This window comes from Rhea americana, unplaced genomic scaffold, assembly GCF_003343005.1.
Source record: "Rhea americana isolate MKP2758 unplaced genomic scaffold, rheAme1 scaffold_28, whole genome shotgun sequence".
In the NCBI taxonomy this organism is placed as follows: domain Eukaryota; kingdom Metazoa; phylum Chordata; class Aves; order Rheiformes; family Rheidae; genus Rhea; species Rhea americana.
Window position 1 is genome coordinate 6,754,491 of NW_028186401.1, and position 16,797 is coordinate 6,771,287.

A 16,797-nucleotide genomic window follows, 5' to 3' on the forward strand; every position below is an offset into this window, starting at 1 on the left:
CTTAATGTGTGCTTATTTATAAAGGCATTGCCTAAGATACTGTTCATGTCCTCATTTTTTAAACCCTCTAAATTTTTTTTTCAGTAGAATATTTCTGTAAATTTCTCCTAAAAAATATTTCTCTTAAAACTCTGAGATCRGATTGAGAACCACATCAAAAAAAGTTGAAGTGAGTTGATGAGCCTCGTTTAAAAGTAAGAATGTCAATATAAAAAATGGTGAGGAACAAAGGAAAGCTGAGATTTTTCTTGTTTCTGAAAAGGTATTGGAAAACTTTTATACTAACAGATTGTTTTAATGAAGTGACTATCTTCTTCCATGTGGCAGCTAACACTTTGGGTATTTTCTATAACATTTAAAGGATCTAGCTGAAAGTGTATAGYTGAGAGAAGGCAGGAGAGGTTCATCAGAAGAGTAGTATTTCCCTGTCAGACCATGAATATTCTCCACTTCTCTGAAAGCAGATGCTTAAGTGCATAGAGAGTCTCACTGTGATACAGCTCAGGATGTTTGCAGCACTTATTTATGAAATTGATATACATTTTTTCCACTTACTTGGGTGTGGGGAAAAAACAGAGGTTGCAGTCTACTCAAACAGAATGCTTTCCTATTTCTGGTTCACGAGATAGTGAAATTGCAGATGCAGTGCAGTGGAAGTGCATTTTAAATCCAAAGAAAATAGTGCCTTTTTTCTTTAAACCTATGGAAATGATTACAGAGTAGCTCAAAGAAACATGAAATATTTCCGAAGARTTAGAGAGCACTGTCTGAACAGGATGCGTGATCTGCCGGATGACACCGGCCATAGCATTTCTACACTTAGCTTTTGCGTAGAGCCCTTGAATGTGTGGCAGATATTGCATAGCTTTGAGAGAAGTCGTAACTTTGTTCTTTATAGTGTATGARCATATTAATGCAAGTGTATAGGAGAAGGAGAAATCCTGCTGCCAGCTGAGTCATCTTCATGTAATGCTAGTTGATAAAATATTCATATAATGGGGACAGATACATTTAGCTGTAGCCAGTCCTTTCTGGGAGTATTAGGCTGGCTCATACATCCTAACAATTCTGGTAGCAAGGGCTCTGCCTCTTTTTCCTCTGTGATTCCTTTCTAACCTCTCCTTGGCCCCTCTGTCTCTTTCTGTGAGACACTGACAAATCATGACCTGAGCTATGCTGGTGTTTTTGAATGGGTAGAAGTGATGTAGCAGCCACTTTGCAAGTATGAGCAGACAAGGTATTTTCCATTCCAGCTCACACGTAATCCTCTTGGGCCTCCGGCTTTGGTGTTTTGTGTAAGAGGCTGCATTCAGTTTTCCAGGGGTCTTTGAAGAATGATGTGAAAATGGCTTTAGCTTTGCCTCTTCTATTAGAATTTGAGATACAAGTACCTGCTTTTTTTGTTGAGTCTGTTCAACTTTTCTTTATTCCCACAATGGAGGGGAACAACAGTTAATCTATTTCACCAGCTTGTTTTATGGATGTAGTTATAAATGTCTGTGAATGACTTGAGGAAAACAAATATCAGAGTCACATATGTTATATTTAATAGCTTGCAACTTATCAGTGAACCATAGCAAAACTAGTCACTCTAATTAATGCTGTTAATCTTTTGTTCTCATCACCTGAAAACATGAGGGTCTTTTGAAGGTGACCTATAGATGAAATGACTTTTTGCTTAGAGGCTGAAACCTAAATAAAAATACAGTAAATAGGTGGAAGAAAATGTAAAAGGGAGGCAAAAATTAAGAAAGAAAGCAAAAGGAAGAGCTAAGCAGTTTCCTTTTATTTCAGTAGTGGGACTGAGCAGTTTCAGGGCCAAGCCATATATGAATGAAAGTTTCTGAATCTTGTAGAGTGATCTGCTTTGAATTTTACTTGCCCCCCCGCCCCCCGCCAGCCTCTCAAATGCTAGATGAAGACATGTAACCAGCTACTTTTTTAGAATATTTGTCTCCAAAAGATTAATCCCAACTTGGCAAACCATGTGATTCCTCTATTATGCAGGTGGGACAGTGTTCTCCAACTGAGCTGGTTTTAGCACTCTAGTTTAACACTTCTCTTCCAACAGTTACTTTTTATTAAGAGGACCTAGATAACTGCCTCCAGAAGAGTTCACCCGTACTTCTGTTTTATGATCCCAGTGGTCCCTTTTTCATTAAGTTGTAGTGCATATAGCTAATAAGCTATGCAAGCCTAGAAGCGTGAAATTTTAGGTGAATTTTGCAGTGTGATTAAAAGTTGAGATTAGTTTTGTTTCTTTGAGRTAGGTATGCCTAGTGAAGACAGTTCAGTTAAAGCTGATGTCAGAAACTTTAGGGCAAGATTTTTTTTCTTTGCAACTATTTAGCTTTAAGTGTACTACTTAAGCCACATGTTGATTGGTAAAAAGCGTGTATACTGTGTGTAAATTATTTTCTTTTTTTTTCTCCCCTACATTAAGAGAGACGAGTAAATAACACCTGTAGGAATACCTTTTTGTGGGAATCCGTACAAGTTGCTGCACGAGGGCAGGGTGGTCAGTGTGTATGCCTTTGTAGTGATAACTGCACTTCCAGAAACTGTAGCTTGTGCTGTTTAAAGAAGACTAGCTAGTGCCATTTTTGTCTCACCTGGTCTGGATTGCACCCTTTGACAGTTARTTCCTGCTTTGTGAGCAGCTGAGCTGCTCCGAAGAAAGGGAGAAACTTTGGAGACGGCTGGAGCGGGTGGCGGTGGGGTCAAAAGCCACTGCGCTCCACCTCATAAGCAGTCTTGGCTCATGATTCAGAGGTATAAAACTTGAACAGGTGTGGCCTCTGGCAGTTAGGTTTGCAGGAGGGTGGTATACCTTGAAAATTACCTTGTGTGCTGCTTGCTGTAGGTACGCGGAGATAAGGGAAATGTTCGGAAAGCTGATTGTGTCTCGCGTGGAGCAGAGTCAGGCTACGAGCAGCGCTGCGGATCGTTATTTGAGGCGTCACGGGTGCCTCAGCAGACAGGTAGTGCAGGMATAACAACGCTGCTGCCTAACGGAAGTGCCCCGGGAGCAGGGAGTTTGCTTGCTTTGGGCCGGCAAAGCCTCCGGGTCCCGCTGCTGAGCCGAGGCGGCCAAAGCAGCCGGAGCCTGGAGGCGAGCCAGGCGGCCTTGGCTCACCCCGCGTCCCTGCCGCGGGAGCGAGGCAGGGCTCTCCCGCCTGGAAGCAGCTGAAATTCAGGAAATAGCTATGAAAGCACAAGATCTGTGGGACTGGATAACTCTGTTAATATTTGCACTCTTTGTTTGTTTGTTTGTTTGTTTGTTTTTTTTTCCTGGGTTAATTGACACCTGTATTACCTGAATCTCTATATGACAATACCTTGTACACATATGGAGATTGTCTAAGCTTTCTTGTTCTTCCTAGCAGCCTGTATAAGAGTACAATTTTAGGTGCTTTTTCATCCTATTTTCTGCTTTTGAGTGTAGGATATCCACTACAAGTACAGGCCTTTTGCAATGCTAAAAGGATTGTCATATTTTTAAATACCACATTTTTAAATGCTGAGAGGATTATGATTTTGTCTTACCTCTACTGTATAAGAAAACATACAGTGTGATGCATGTAACAACTAAAAATACCACAGCAGGTTAGAGGTGAGTGTGAGGAACTGGAGATGAAGCTAATGAATTCCTCGCTCCCCGAGATGCTAGGGATGGACTGGGCCTCACTGTGCAAGTAACAGAACTTCCTCTGTCTCTTGTTATGTAAATGTACCCCAGAGACTGGCTATGTAGATTTGGTACACCAGCTACAGTAAAGTGTAYAGAATGGAACATAGCTGACTGAGTTTTCATGAACTATTGATGCTRTGGTTAATAAAGGTAGTTCTTAGAGGCCAGTAAAGGTTTCCTGTCTTTGATAAATAAAGCTCAAGACTTTTCTTGCACRCTTCTGTGCTACAGAGCATCTTAATTAAATGCAAAAGACTTTGTTAAAGTAATTCCAATGCTCTATTTCTAAACTAGCTGGAGTGAAATTCATTTTTAGTATGCCATCTACCCATTGAGTCTTGGGGCTAACTGGTGTAAAGCAAGACTRCTCTAAGAAACTGCTTTGGAAGAAGCTAAGAAACGGAGGAGAGCAGAGCATGTGTGTATCTTAGGGTTAACTTGGTGACCAAGTGCAGAGAACATCATCTGGTTTCCAACCTTACTAGAGAAAGGAGGTGGGGGGAAGAGGTTACATTTGAATATAGGCATCTGTTTACTTCTGTTCCCACTGTTATTTGCTCCTTTTTCAGTTTACCATGCTTTTGATTGCAGTTGCTCCTGTGAGTAGGGAGATTAAAAACAAAGCTACAGTTTCAAATACCATTAAAAACTGCAAAGGTGTCAAGGTATGTCTCTTTCTTATAGCTGAAGAACAAATAAAAAGTGTGAAGCAAGTAACTGCTAGTGTATAGGCTTTTTGAGTGTTCAGGAGGTGATGAATAATGCCTCGATACTGTCATCCATTAAGAGGAAAAGTTTTTGCTTTTAAGTTTGCAATTTCTGTGTTGACTATGTTGAGCCTCTCTCCCTTCCTCATGAGTATTCAAGAGAGGCTCTTAAAAAAAAAAAAAAAAAAAAAAAAAAAAAAAAAAAAACTTTTGAAGTATTTTGAAGTCAGCCTTTAATTGCAGGATGTCAAGGTCAGAAAGCTCCACTAGTTGTTCAAATGTGATTTAAAAAAAACTTTTTGAGAAATATGTTATATATCAGCATAACATACATCAGGCTTATAGTCTTCATCTAGTGATATTGTGCCCTTCTCAAGTAGTTTAGTAGGTTCTATTAGGTAAAGAGACTCCTTGTCCTTTTGTTTAGTTTGGAATTATTGTATCTTTTTCTTAATCTTCTCTCTGACTCTGTAACTTGGTGTAATGAAAGGTATTCCCTCTCAGGATTTTCGCATAAAGCAGAAGCTTACTGAAGATGATGCAATTGCCAGATGATATTCGTAATAGCCATCTTTGCATGCGTTTGTTGTGTTCTTGCTGTTTTCTCTGGTATTAAATRTATGTTAGGATATTTTCAGCAGAGGCTGTTCAGTTTTAAGTAATACTTTTTATACTATAGAAAAGTAAGCCCCCTTTTTAGGAGAAAATATTTATAAAGTCAGAACTAAGCAACCAGTTCTGCAAGGAGTGCATGTATATTATTTTGTTAGAGCTGGAGGTAAATCATGGTTTCACTGCAAGCAGAAGAGTGTTTTGTGCCTTTGGAATTGGAATAGTTTATTTGTGACTTAAGTTTTTCTGTTGTGCTCTCTTGACCATTAAAGGTCTCTATCCATAGGTAAACTGAAGGAAAAACTCCAGGGGACTTCATTTGGGAAACTGTTCCCTTCCTCTYGCTGCATGAATGCACATTGAATATTTGAGTGTTGTAATTTATCGTATTGCTGTAAAATAGTGGAATGATAAAGGCAGAAATTCAGAGAACTCTACCACATTATTGCTAAGTGGGGTGTGTGTGTGTGGCCCAGAAGAGAGTYGTCTTGCTTGTCAGTGGCCTTCCTGCTAAAATTTCCTCACCATGAAAGAGTTAATACAATAACTGTACCTCAACATTTTTTTTTTCACATCTATGCACCCATGGGACAAGTTCATGCTTAAATTTCAATGCATGTTTAATGGTAACTCTGTTATTCCCTCGTATCTTAAGAAGTGATGCTATTGGGAGTGTGTGTGTGTGTTGTGGGGGGTAATAGAGATCTCAGTCCTGCAGGAGCAGCTGTTCTAAACCTGTATATTGTTTATAACAGCTAGTTCATGAGGTAGATAAAGGAGCAGTTTAATGTGAACAAAACAAAATGTAGTATTCTAGGTTATTAGGATAAGAAATTAGGTTATAAATACTACTGAGTTCCCAATGCAAGAAAAAACAAAAGAGTTTGCTAGAAAACTAGGGAGCTCTTAAAGAAAATTCTGCAAGCGCAGACTACGTATTTTTAGCCCATTCTGTTTTTTGTATCACAACGTTTTTGTGACAGTTCAGCTAGCTTGGAAGAGACTTCTGCCAGCGTGCAAATTTGCAGAAGCCTTCTTTCCCAGCTGACGGGGCATACTATCAAATATGTTTTACGCTCTTATGTTTCATGCATCTTTCTACTGTCTTTAAGCACTTTTCTGAAAAATTTGAATACTGTCTGAGTGCACTTATAGAATGGTCTCTACTGTAAGATCGTTAGCAATAAGCAGTGGCGTGGATAGAGCCCAACTTATGAAGAGCAGAAGACAGCCTGCAGACCAGCCCTGTTACCTACCAGGCTGCACAGCTGGCGGCATGGGTGGCCAGGCGCTAGGACAGTGTAACCTTGCTCAAAAAACAAGCATGTGAAAGTGCTGCTGTGGAGTGGTATGAAATCTTCCAACAAAGCTGGAGGTGGAAGGAGAAGGGACTTGGTTGTATTTGAAGATACTGTTGAATCTGGAAAAAATGAAGGGAATGGGTTTACCTTTTGTGAGTGTTTGTTTTTTGCCTAGTCCTGAGCAGATTATTTACTTTGGTTAGGGAAGGCATCTAACACTTGGAAATGTGACATCTTCAGCAGTCTGCCTTTAAGGCAAAGGAACATGAAATAATTTAAAGTTGTATTTGAAAAGGAAGGACAGATTTTTAGAGAAAAAAGTGGTTTTAAGTTTCTTATGTAATGAACAAGTTTTTCCCTCCTCTCCTCCAAAAGCTACTCAGTGTAGCTCAGCAGTGTAAAACTGTTTGGTTTATGCCAAGCACTAACCCTTAYTTATTTACAGAAGAATTTTTTTAATGCAGAAGCCTACTGACCACACAACTGCAGAAGACAGAGCTAGAAGGGAACTCAAATGTCATCTGGTCCATTCCCAAGGCAGGACCAGTTGCCTGTAGCCTATTCAAGCACTAGGTGGTGGGAATCCTGCGCTCTCACTAGTCAGTCCGTTAGTGCTTTCTCAGGTTACATGCTGGATGATAGTGAAAGAACCTAAATGGCTTTGCTGTAATTTTTGGCCATTACATCTCATTCTGTTCAAAATGAGTGTAATGGGTTCCATTTTTTTTTTTCAGCTACCTCTTACTTATTTGAAACCTGTTCTTGTGACTTTTCTAAGCCTTCTCTCCTTTGGAATAAACAACTCTTAGTTCTGTAAGTCTTTTCACAGACTTTTTTCTGAATTCCTGTGTGTTCTGGCTGCTCTTCTCTGAAGCCTCTGCCTCTCTTCTGAAGTGTGATGCCTGAGATGAGATGAATAGTTTGTGAACCAGAATCTCCTGGTTCTTCCTACAGGGAAAGGATTAATCTCAACATCTGACACATCTGAACACTATGTTTACAGTATGACATAAACTTCTGTTGAACTTGTGATCAACCAACCCAGTTTTACACTAGATAAGGAATGGACTAGGAATTGAATTRAGCTATGGTTAAGTGGTGGTACTGTCTAAGCCGATTTTCTGCTAGTGGTGTTATAGCCATAATGGTCTGAGGATGTGAAGGATGGTTGCTAGAGATAACTGTTCACTAGACTAATTAGTCGAAGTGGGAGGGGAAGGGAGTGCATGCCTGAGGAGTGGTTTGCATGCCCAAGAGGCTTGCCTGTCTGTTACTACCCACACCCACTGCCTTATTGGTCTAACAAAAGGTATTTTCTTTTCTTAGTGAGTCAAAGCTACTACCCATCTTTATTTTTGCCCTCAGTGTTAGACAGTCATTTCCGCTTTGTGCATCRTGCTTAAATTAATCCAGGTGAAAAATAATTGCAAAAAGAGGAGTTTTTTTTAGCTTGTTCGGTTCACTCTGCAGTCGCGCAAATGGTTGTGGCAGTACAGTGCTTGGGAAAGAAGTAAGTGCCTGAGTGAATGTGGGAGGTGGCCATTACTTACGTTATGGCTACCATAAGACTTATGACTGCTGAGACTGTACTCTTAGGAATACATCTGATTAGTGATTAGAATTTGCTRAAACTTTTTTACTCTGGTTTCACAGTTGTAGGCTTCTTTCCAAATAGAAGTGGTAGGAAACAATTCAGCATAATCCAATTAAATTTTAAAATGTATTTTGATTACAGTTGGTACCACAAAAATGATATGAAATAGCTTCTTTTTTCTTTAACCTACCATAGTTGTTCAGGGCAAACTTTTTGTGGCTTCACTAATCAGCAGTTTGTAGATCTGTTGATTGAACTCGCTGCATAATGATATGTTATCCTAGTTAGAAGTTGGTTGACCTTTGAGCACTTTTATCAATATTTGATAGTATATAGCTGATGATCACAAGGCAAAATACAAGAAGCAGTTGCAGTGATTCATCCTTTGGGGATAAGTAAGTTACTGCAGCTGTGGAAACAGTGCAAGTTATTTTCCTACAGAAGTGGCTACAGAAAGCCAAGTTACTTCTACTTGATCCATTCTTTTATGAGAAAAGAGATGGTGCATCAGTGGGTTAGAACTACAGTCAGATAGTCCAGCAAGCCTGTATTGCTGTGGTATTTGCAAATAGGGAACTTGAAAAATATCCTCTTAACAKCTGTTTTGCAAGTGTCATGGGGTAAACTAATAATGGAGTTGTAGAGTGAGCCTGTGTGTGTTAGTACTGGGGTTTCTCAGTAGCATAACCAAATGACACTCATATTTTCTGGAGACTGTCTGGGGTGGCAATAAAATAATAGAGATAGTGATATCAAGCTGTGTAAGATTCCTTGATTCAGTGTTTTTGGCAGCCATTTAAATTGCTTTGAGTGTGAACACGTTTGCAGAAATGTTTTTCTGCTCTTGTAACTGTGTTGGGATATATGCAAGAAAAGATCTTTTTCTTGCAGTTGCATAAGCCAGAATACTACGCAAACTTCTTTTGGCTCTTACTGCAGTGAAACTGTGAAGTCAAAAAATCTACTGAACTTCAATCACATAGTGCTTCCTCTTGGAGTTGAACTGGAATGAGGAAGAGGAGAGAGACATCTCRTATTTTAGAAAATCAATCTTAATTGTGGTCAGTCAAACACTYAAGGCTTAGACCTATATTTGTGTGAATTCAAGGGAATGTGGGTGAGAAGCGGCAAAGGGAATTGTTATGTTCCTAGAGTTTGATTCTTGAAAAAACTAGTTTCCTCATTTGGCAGTTGATATTCTCGTTAACACAAAAATCCTTAATCCAATGCCTTACTGTCAGCGTTGGCATTTATGCTGAAAATCTGCTATGTGATTTCTGTGGTATTTTGGCCTAGATGCTGACGTGGTGCTTGCTGAAGGATGACATGAAATTCAGTGTTTTGCTCTGATCGTGTAAACAATTTTCAGTAGTATTTATTGGCCAAAGCTTCTCTTACTGATTTTTTTTTTTTAACAAAAGTTCCAAAATTTAATCTCATGGTCCAGCGATGCAGTCTCTATGTAGAGGTTGTACTTGGTTGAAGGTTTTTGTTTTCTTTTCCACCTTAAAGATTAGATTTTTCAAATTCAAACTGTGTTTTTTTTAAAAAAATCTATTTCTGAAACTATAGATCTTAGTGTGTAATGATGTTGTAGGAAAAAAACTTATTCATGTTTTTTGTTTCTTAAATGATTAAATTTTTAAGTGATTTTAAATTTTTCCAGATCACGAAGTTTAGAAATAATAGAATTCACTGTATTTTGAAAAATAGCATTCATGTTGTGACAAATGAAATGTRTGCCAAGTAGATAGTAGATTTGGCTTAGGATTTATTAGATTATAAAGATCACGTGTGTATGTTTTTTTTTTATGAAGATTCCTTCATCAAAAAACTTGAACAGAAATTTTTAGGGTATTTTTGCTCTTTGAAATTATTGTAGTGCCTCATGTTGTAAAGTGTGTGTGTGTGTGTGTCATGAGCGGGGGGTCATTTCTGATGGATGCTGGATTTACTTTACATATCTGAATTATTTTGAAGCTACAGTTCCCTTGAGAAAGCAATGCCCAGTTTCCAGCTCGGTCTTCCTGAAAGAACACACAGGCCTTTTGCTGTGGCTTTTTTYTGGCCATTCCCTTCCTCGTGAAGAGAAAGGAAGAACTTGCATACTTYRTTATGAGGAAGAAGCTGGTCACCARTAGCTGCCTGAGGGTTTAGTAGAAGCAAAACAGTAGGTGTCAGCTGCATTGTGAGAGGGACTTCTTGTAGTCTGAACGCTTCTGGGGTTCTCCGTGTAGATAGAATTACTGGGACTGTTTTAATAGCTTAAACTCTGATTTGCTGTTATTGCTTGTCCGTGCCCTTCTATTGCTTTCCAGTTGAAGGAATGTTGTTAACTTCACTGATTCAGTAAGCCTGAAAACAGAACTGGCCTCATTAGTGCAAATGTATTTAGCACCTTTGAGGATTGGCACAAATACTGTAACTTTGGCYGTGAATGTTGCAGGGTTTTGGATGTATGACACATTTGTAGTCCCTGAAGCAGCTATTCCGCTAACACTTTCAGCTATGGAAGAAGAGAGTAAAAATAGCAGTGGTAAACTTTTTCGTCTGTTTTACTCAGAATTGAAGTCCTGAAAGAAAAAAAAAATTGTGTCTTATGCTCATAAAGATGTTTTTATGACAATTCATGGTTCTTTCATAGAACCAGAAGTAAAATCCAGAAATTTTTTAAAGCACTCTACAAACACGGCTGATACCATCATTGCGTGGTATGAGGACACTGAGGTGTGAGGAGGGATGTGGACCTTCCCACAACCACGCAGCTGATCAGACTGAACTGAAAATAACTGTCTTCCTTCCTCACTTGCCCAGAGGAGCCCAGACCTCCAGATCTTCCCAGTCTCCCTCGTCCTGCTGTTGCTGTGACTGAGGTGTCTCATTACTCTGCACAGGAGCAAGTGCAAAAGTCTTGGAAGTGACATCCACGACAGCTAGCTTCTGTGGCTTCCAGAGTACGGTTTATGCTAGTGTAAGGAGGCCAGAATTGCTATGAAATGTRTGTTGTCACCTAATGGATATAAACWGAGGCAGGAACATCTTAGCTAGAGCTGTCTTGAAGGGGGAAGTTGTGCGTGCATAGAGCTGTCCCGCTTGCGAAGGCAGCTGGTTCGCCTGCAGGGGACGGAGTCCACAATCCACGTAATCTGCTCAGGGCTTATCGAGAGTGGAGGAGGTGGGAGAGCGCTGCCACCTGGCATATGTTTGTGGGTCGGAAGGCGCAGAAATGTGTTTTGGGATGTTGTTGTTTTTTAAGCTCAGTAATCAACTTTGGTCAAAAAGGCCTGCTACTTTTTTCCTTATTTTTTTCTTTTTTTTTCCCTCAAATCACTCTTTTGCATATGCTTATGGTAGCTATTTGAAATGCTTCCTATTTTGCGTTCCCTGAAGGCTGGTTTCCAAGTGGTTCCTGCTGGTTTTGAAACTGTTACGAGGTAGATGGGCTCCCTAGGAGAAAAACAGCGGTGTACCCATAAATTTAGCTTTGGCCTTCCGTTCCCTCACAGGAGGGGACGTTTCCACAGAGACCAAAGCTCACTTGTTTGAAGATGTTTCAAGAAGGATATTTTTAGATCTACTGTTTAGCTCATGGAAGAACTTCTGTCCTTAATAGTAGAGCAGATTGTAACGGAAGTCCTCTGAAACGTCTCTCTTGCCTTTTTCTGWCATGTTCTTCACTTTTTCTTCTATGTAACTTCATGTTTCCCTTCCCATTTTTTTCTTGTCCGTGGCTACTCTTCCTCATTTCTCCTGTTTCRCTTTCTGTATGACAGTTGCCAGTTCAGAAGAACCTTTTAATACTGTAAAGGAGTTTATGGAGCGTGGGAAAAGGGCCTAACCTTTAGGTTAAAAAGATACTGTCTTAAAAATTAGCCCCCCTGGGTCACTTTGCACCTCAGTTAAACCAGAAGCACTTCCTGAGTAGCAAGCTGAGCAGCGTTTATAAAGAATGAGTATGCCACAGAGCCGAAGCTCTGCTGTCTGCTGGAAGCAGCAGCACCTCATACACATCAATTATGCCTGGACCTTGCTTAGGAGTTGTCATATGTCCTTTGACCCTGCYGTAAATATATAATATATGTCAACATTTATGCTGATGTTTGAGGTGAGCTTGGTGTGTCATGTTCTGATTGGTGGTATAAGGGTAATGAGCACGGAAAGAGAAGTTTGTTACAGTAACTGTTCTATTTTGGGGAAGTCTGACTCCAACTAAAACAATCCGAGAGATGCCTTTAGTTGTCTATTAGTAGTAGTACAAAGTAGAAAAGATTTTACTGCATATGAGGCTACAATGTGCACTCAGTCAGTGTCTTGGGAGATACTGGCAAAACTGCCACATTGGCTTTCTGAAGAGTTAGATACAGAATAGTTAGAATGTTTATTCAGTGATGCAGGGCTAATTTAAAGCTTCACAATTTTTTTTTTTTAGTAATGCCCTAGCCTGCATCTTACTTTAATTGGCATACTATGAAATTGAGATTGTCTCGACTTTTGTTTCTGGAGTACCTATTGCCATGGCAGCAAGGTGCTTCACTTACGGTATAAACTGTTTTCGGAAACACGTGAGTGAATCCAAAGCAAATCTGTGTTGAAGCAAATTGCAGCTGTGTGTTAAAGGAGTTCTCTTGCTACCCTGTACTTTCCTCTGTTGTCCTGTGAGTCTTATTCATGCATCTGTTTCGGTGTTACACTGGAGTTATAAACCCTTTAGAAAGGGAGCTCTGCATTTATCATGATACTGGAGCTCAGGTACTGCAAAACCTATCGTCATTAATACCACTCCATCCCTACTTAAGTGCCATATAGAGGTTCCTGTTCCTCATTTGTGTGCTGTGGATGCATTTCTGCCTGCCTTTTAGGCTGCAACAGCTGGTAGATTAGCAAAATTGGATACATAGTTTCCGTACTCCGCCTTTAAAAATATATATGCCCCACCAACAGCGGGAATGAAGATGGTACGGGTGAGACTTTGCTCTGAGATCCTGGTAACATGTTCATCAGAATCAGCTCAGTCTACTGCATGTTGGACTTTCTAACAGTAAAGGGGGGAGGGGGGGGGACTCCTAAAAGAGCTTTACAGCATGTCTTGAAAAACATCGTGCCCTGGCTGTGGTGATAGACCACCAACGTGAGCTACTACTTGGTTACCAACGGGATAAAATATTGCTCCAGGGAGATGTTTTTATACAGTTGCTTATTCATATTGCAGTAGTGGCCAAAAGCTCCCTTATGCTCAGCAATACAGAAATATTAAGGAAATGCTGGTTTCAGAGGCCACAGTCCAGTCTAGCTTCACTTCATCATAAAACCAGGCAGTCCTGACAGCCTGTAGTTGGATGACTAGTGCTATGCTATTCTTCTCTTGTAACTTTTATTCTCCCTTTTGCAAGTACCTTTTAATTTGGCTGCRTGAGAGTCAAGTATTTTCTAGGCCTGCCAGATACCTTGCTGCCAGCTTGGGAAAGGAGCTGAAAACCTTCCAATTGTACAGCAGGAACAGCCTAAGCTATAGGCTGTTTTTTTTGTTGTTGTTGTTTTCAGAGCAGTGACAGCAGGCTCTTTGCCAGTCTAGACTAGCTATAAGATGTCTTCTGAACAAATTATTTTCTGCTAGATATCTTCCACACTGAATAATTCTTTATACAACCTATATCAGGCAGTTCAGCTAAGCACAGAAGCRCCTTTTGATTTTGTAGCTTTCTTAACCAGTTGTGATGGCCAAATGCTATTAAACTCTTTCCTTCTTTCTACCCCTTGTTGTCCCCACTTCCTTCTCAGTTTGGAAAATATTTTTAACTCTTATATTTTGCATACTCAAAGTTGATGATTATATTAATTCAAATTCTACTTATTTGCAGCTGTGAAATAGCAAGCAAGTTTTTTTTTTTGTAGACTAGATAGCAATATTTGGGAGCCATCCAAGACTCCTGTGATCTGTGCATTTTATGGAATGATATATCTTTACCATTGTAAAGTACATTTAGCATGATATTTTAAACTGGAAAGGAAAAATGAGAAATAACTTACATTGATCAGAAACCAAAMCAATGAACAAAACTACAGTCTCTAATCCTTGTAAAAGTATGGTGTCTTCAAATATATTAACGAGATAATTTGGTCTTTTTGTTCTGGTTATGTGGAATGGGGGGGGGGGGTAAGAACAGTAACCATTTTGTTAAATGATGAGAACATTATTAGSATCCAGGATATCTAAATGAAATTCTTGAGTGTGACTTGTGGTAGGGGAGAATCTAACTTATAATTTGCTGTGCTGTGGAGTGAAAGATAAGAGGTGCTTGCAAAGGTGGTGAAGATTTGCCGACAAACTGATGCTCATTCTTAGAGGACAGCTTTATCAAACCTAGGTAATATTTCAGTTAGTTTATGGGTCCATTTTAAAATACAGATTTGTGAATTAAGCCTGTTTGGAGTCAATTTTAAAGAGCTACAAGGGATAGAAGAGATTCTTTGTTTTGCCTCCCCCTTTTTTTGTTTTTATTTTTTGCTTTTATAATGCAAAATTTGTTTTTAAACTGATGTTTATTTTCTCTACAGGTATGGTGTTAGTCCTGAGAACATTATTCTGTATGGTCAGAGTATCGGTACTGTCCCTACAGTAGACCTGGCATCTCGGTACGAGTGTGCAGCAGTAATCCTTCATTCTCCTCTGATGTCTGGATTACGGGTAGCTTTTCCTGACACTAGGAAAACCTATTGTTTTGATGCTTTTCCAAGGTATGTATAAATGCTGCAAAGGGATTGTTCTGTACTCAGTATGCTGTTTAGATGTTTGAAAGGACCTAGTCAGGAAACTTTCTAAAGTTTGTTCTTAAATTGTTCTTAAATTATGATCTGCRTTTTGAACTTCAGATATGCACACTTGCTAAATCAAAGCAGAGATTCACACAATAAACAGGCTGATCTCAATCTCAAACTGACATGATAGTAAGTTTAGTGAACATAAAGTCTTAGTATTTATAACTTTCTGCTTTTTTTGAAATTGTTAACGTCATTGTTAACATCAGAATTCTTATTCAATCGACTTTGGAATAGTAGCTTAACRACTGCTAATGCACTAAGTCCTTCAGGCTAATAACTAACAAATTAGTAATCATACACTCTAACATTTCAGTTGACTTTGATTTAGAAGATAGTACGATATCGTGAAATGGATGTGCTGTTTTCAAGTTGCTTGCTAGTACATTGCTACAGTTTTAACAGAWCAGCAAAGAAAAAGGTATAGATAGTGGCTACTTTAAACGGAGAGAATAAGCGAAGGTCAAGCTAGAGCGCAAGTCTGATGCGGTTCACCTTTGGTTCTGCATTTCCTGTTTGATCTAGGGGAATGCCTTTTAGGGTTTTGGGAGTTTTTGTTTGTTTGTTTTTTCCTTTGGCTCTTGCAGGTAAAACAGTTCTGCATCCCTGGTATGCTTGTCCATGTAAAAATCAGTAAAATTCTCCTTATGGAGATCATGTAAGCTCCTAATTTTTATGATCAGGATAAGTATATTACTGTCTCTCTCTCTGAAGATACCAAGCTTGTTTAAGGAGTTCTGTAACATTTTGCATACAKAAAGCTGTATACAACTTGTTTCAAGGGAAAGCATGTGTCTTTATAGCCTAGTGTCTCATTTAAAAAGAAATTGCAACAGACCTAAATTAAAGAAAATCCAAAKGCTTGGGAATAACAGATGTTCTAGGAGTCTTTTAAAACTTCTCATGTGACCCAGGTTAGATTACACAAAAGCCAAGTCCAAAAATTTGGAAATTAGTAAATGGAATTTACTAATTTTTGATATATTTCTAGATGTCTGCACTTGATGTTTACAATATTCAAAATACTGAATGCATTACAGTATTCAAAATACTGAATGCATTCGACTTTCAACAGTTCCATTTTGATGCTTTGTTTGCCTGTTTGGATTTCTTTCTTTTCAAGAAAAAGCTTGGATTTTACTACATGGAAGTTTCTTTTTTAAAAATCTGTAGAGCTGATAGGACAAACTGTACCTCTGACTTCATATGTTTTTTCTTCTCAGGCAGAGTCTTCATGTTATTAATTACCTAATGATTCTCTAAAACTTGACTAAATTCTACATTGCACATTTTATCAAGAGATTAGTAAAACTAAGGCCAAAAGATGTTTAAGAAAATACCTTAAAACATCTGATTGTGGTGACTTTGTACAGTTAAAATTCCAATGTTGTTAAAAATGGATTATTTTTTGAGACTTTCATTTAAATATGAAAGGCTTTGGTGCTTGTCTAGGATGAGCTCTGCATTTATGTTCAGCAGAAGGAGGACTGAGCAAAATGTTGATGCTTTCCGGGACAGGATTTGTCATGCATAAAAATACAACTTGAGTATATGTGGCAGGAATAAATGTGATTTAAGAAGACAAGTATGTAGTCGCTAATCTCCCAGTCAACTTCAGATATCAACACAAGTACTTCCATGGGACCGTGACCTTTTTTTGGTCACTGAAATATCTCACTTTCTCCAGAGCAGGATGCACAGTTCAAGACAGTAACAGAACTATTTGTGGTAGTTGGACGTTGCAAATGTGAGAGAAGCCAGTCTCCTTACAGCAGTGTATACCAGCTTGGGAGTGATGAGGCAAGAGGTAGATTAAAAAAAAAAAAAAAAAAATCCATGAAGCCTTGTGTGGAGCTTGGCTTTGCTTCAGAAGATCATGTTTGTAATGAGTATAGTTGGGGATATTCATAGCATTTATTGTGCTTGYTTTATTTTGGTCTCAAAAGATTAAAATTGAAAGTGTGTGAGGAGGGTAGAAATCATATCTGTAAATCTCTATGCCTAAACAGCCAGATGACCAAGTATATAGCTCTCACAGTAACTGTATTGAGTCCCAGTGTTCAGTATTGTTGCAAA

The 16,797-nt window shown here is 39.0% G+C and overlaps 1 protein-coding gene across 1 annotated transcript in view; it reads left to right on the forward strand.

Moving 5' to 3' along the window:
* The window catches only part of ABHD17C (abhydrolase domain containing 17C, depalmitoylase), a 37,309-nt gene that overhangs the window by 14,995 nt on the left and 5,517 nt on the right, over positions 1 to 16,797 (forward strand). The window contains exon 2 of the mRNA XM_085308719.1: positions 14,461 to 14,640. Within this exon, the coding sequence (XP_085164845.1) occupies positions 14,461 to 14,640 (180 nt within the window). The remainder of the gene's footprint in view (positions 1 to 14,460; positions 14,641 to 16,797) is intronic.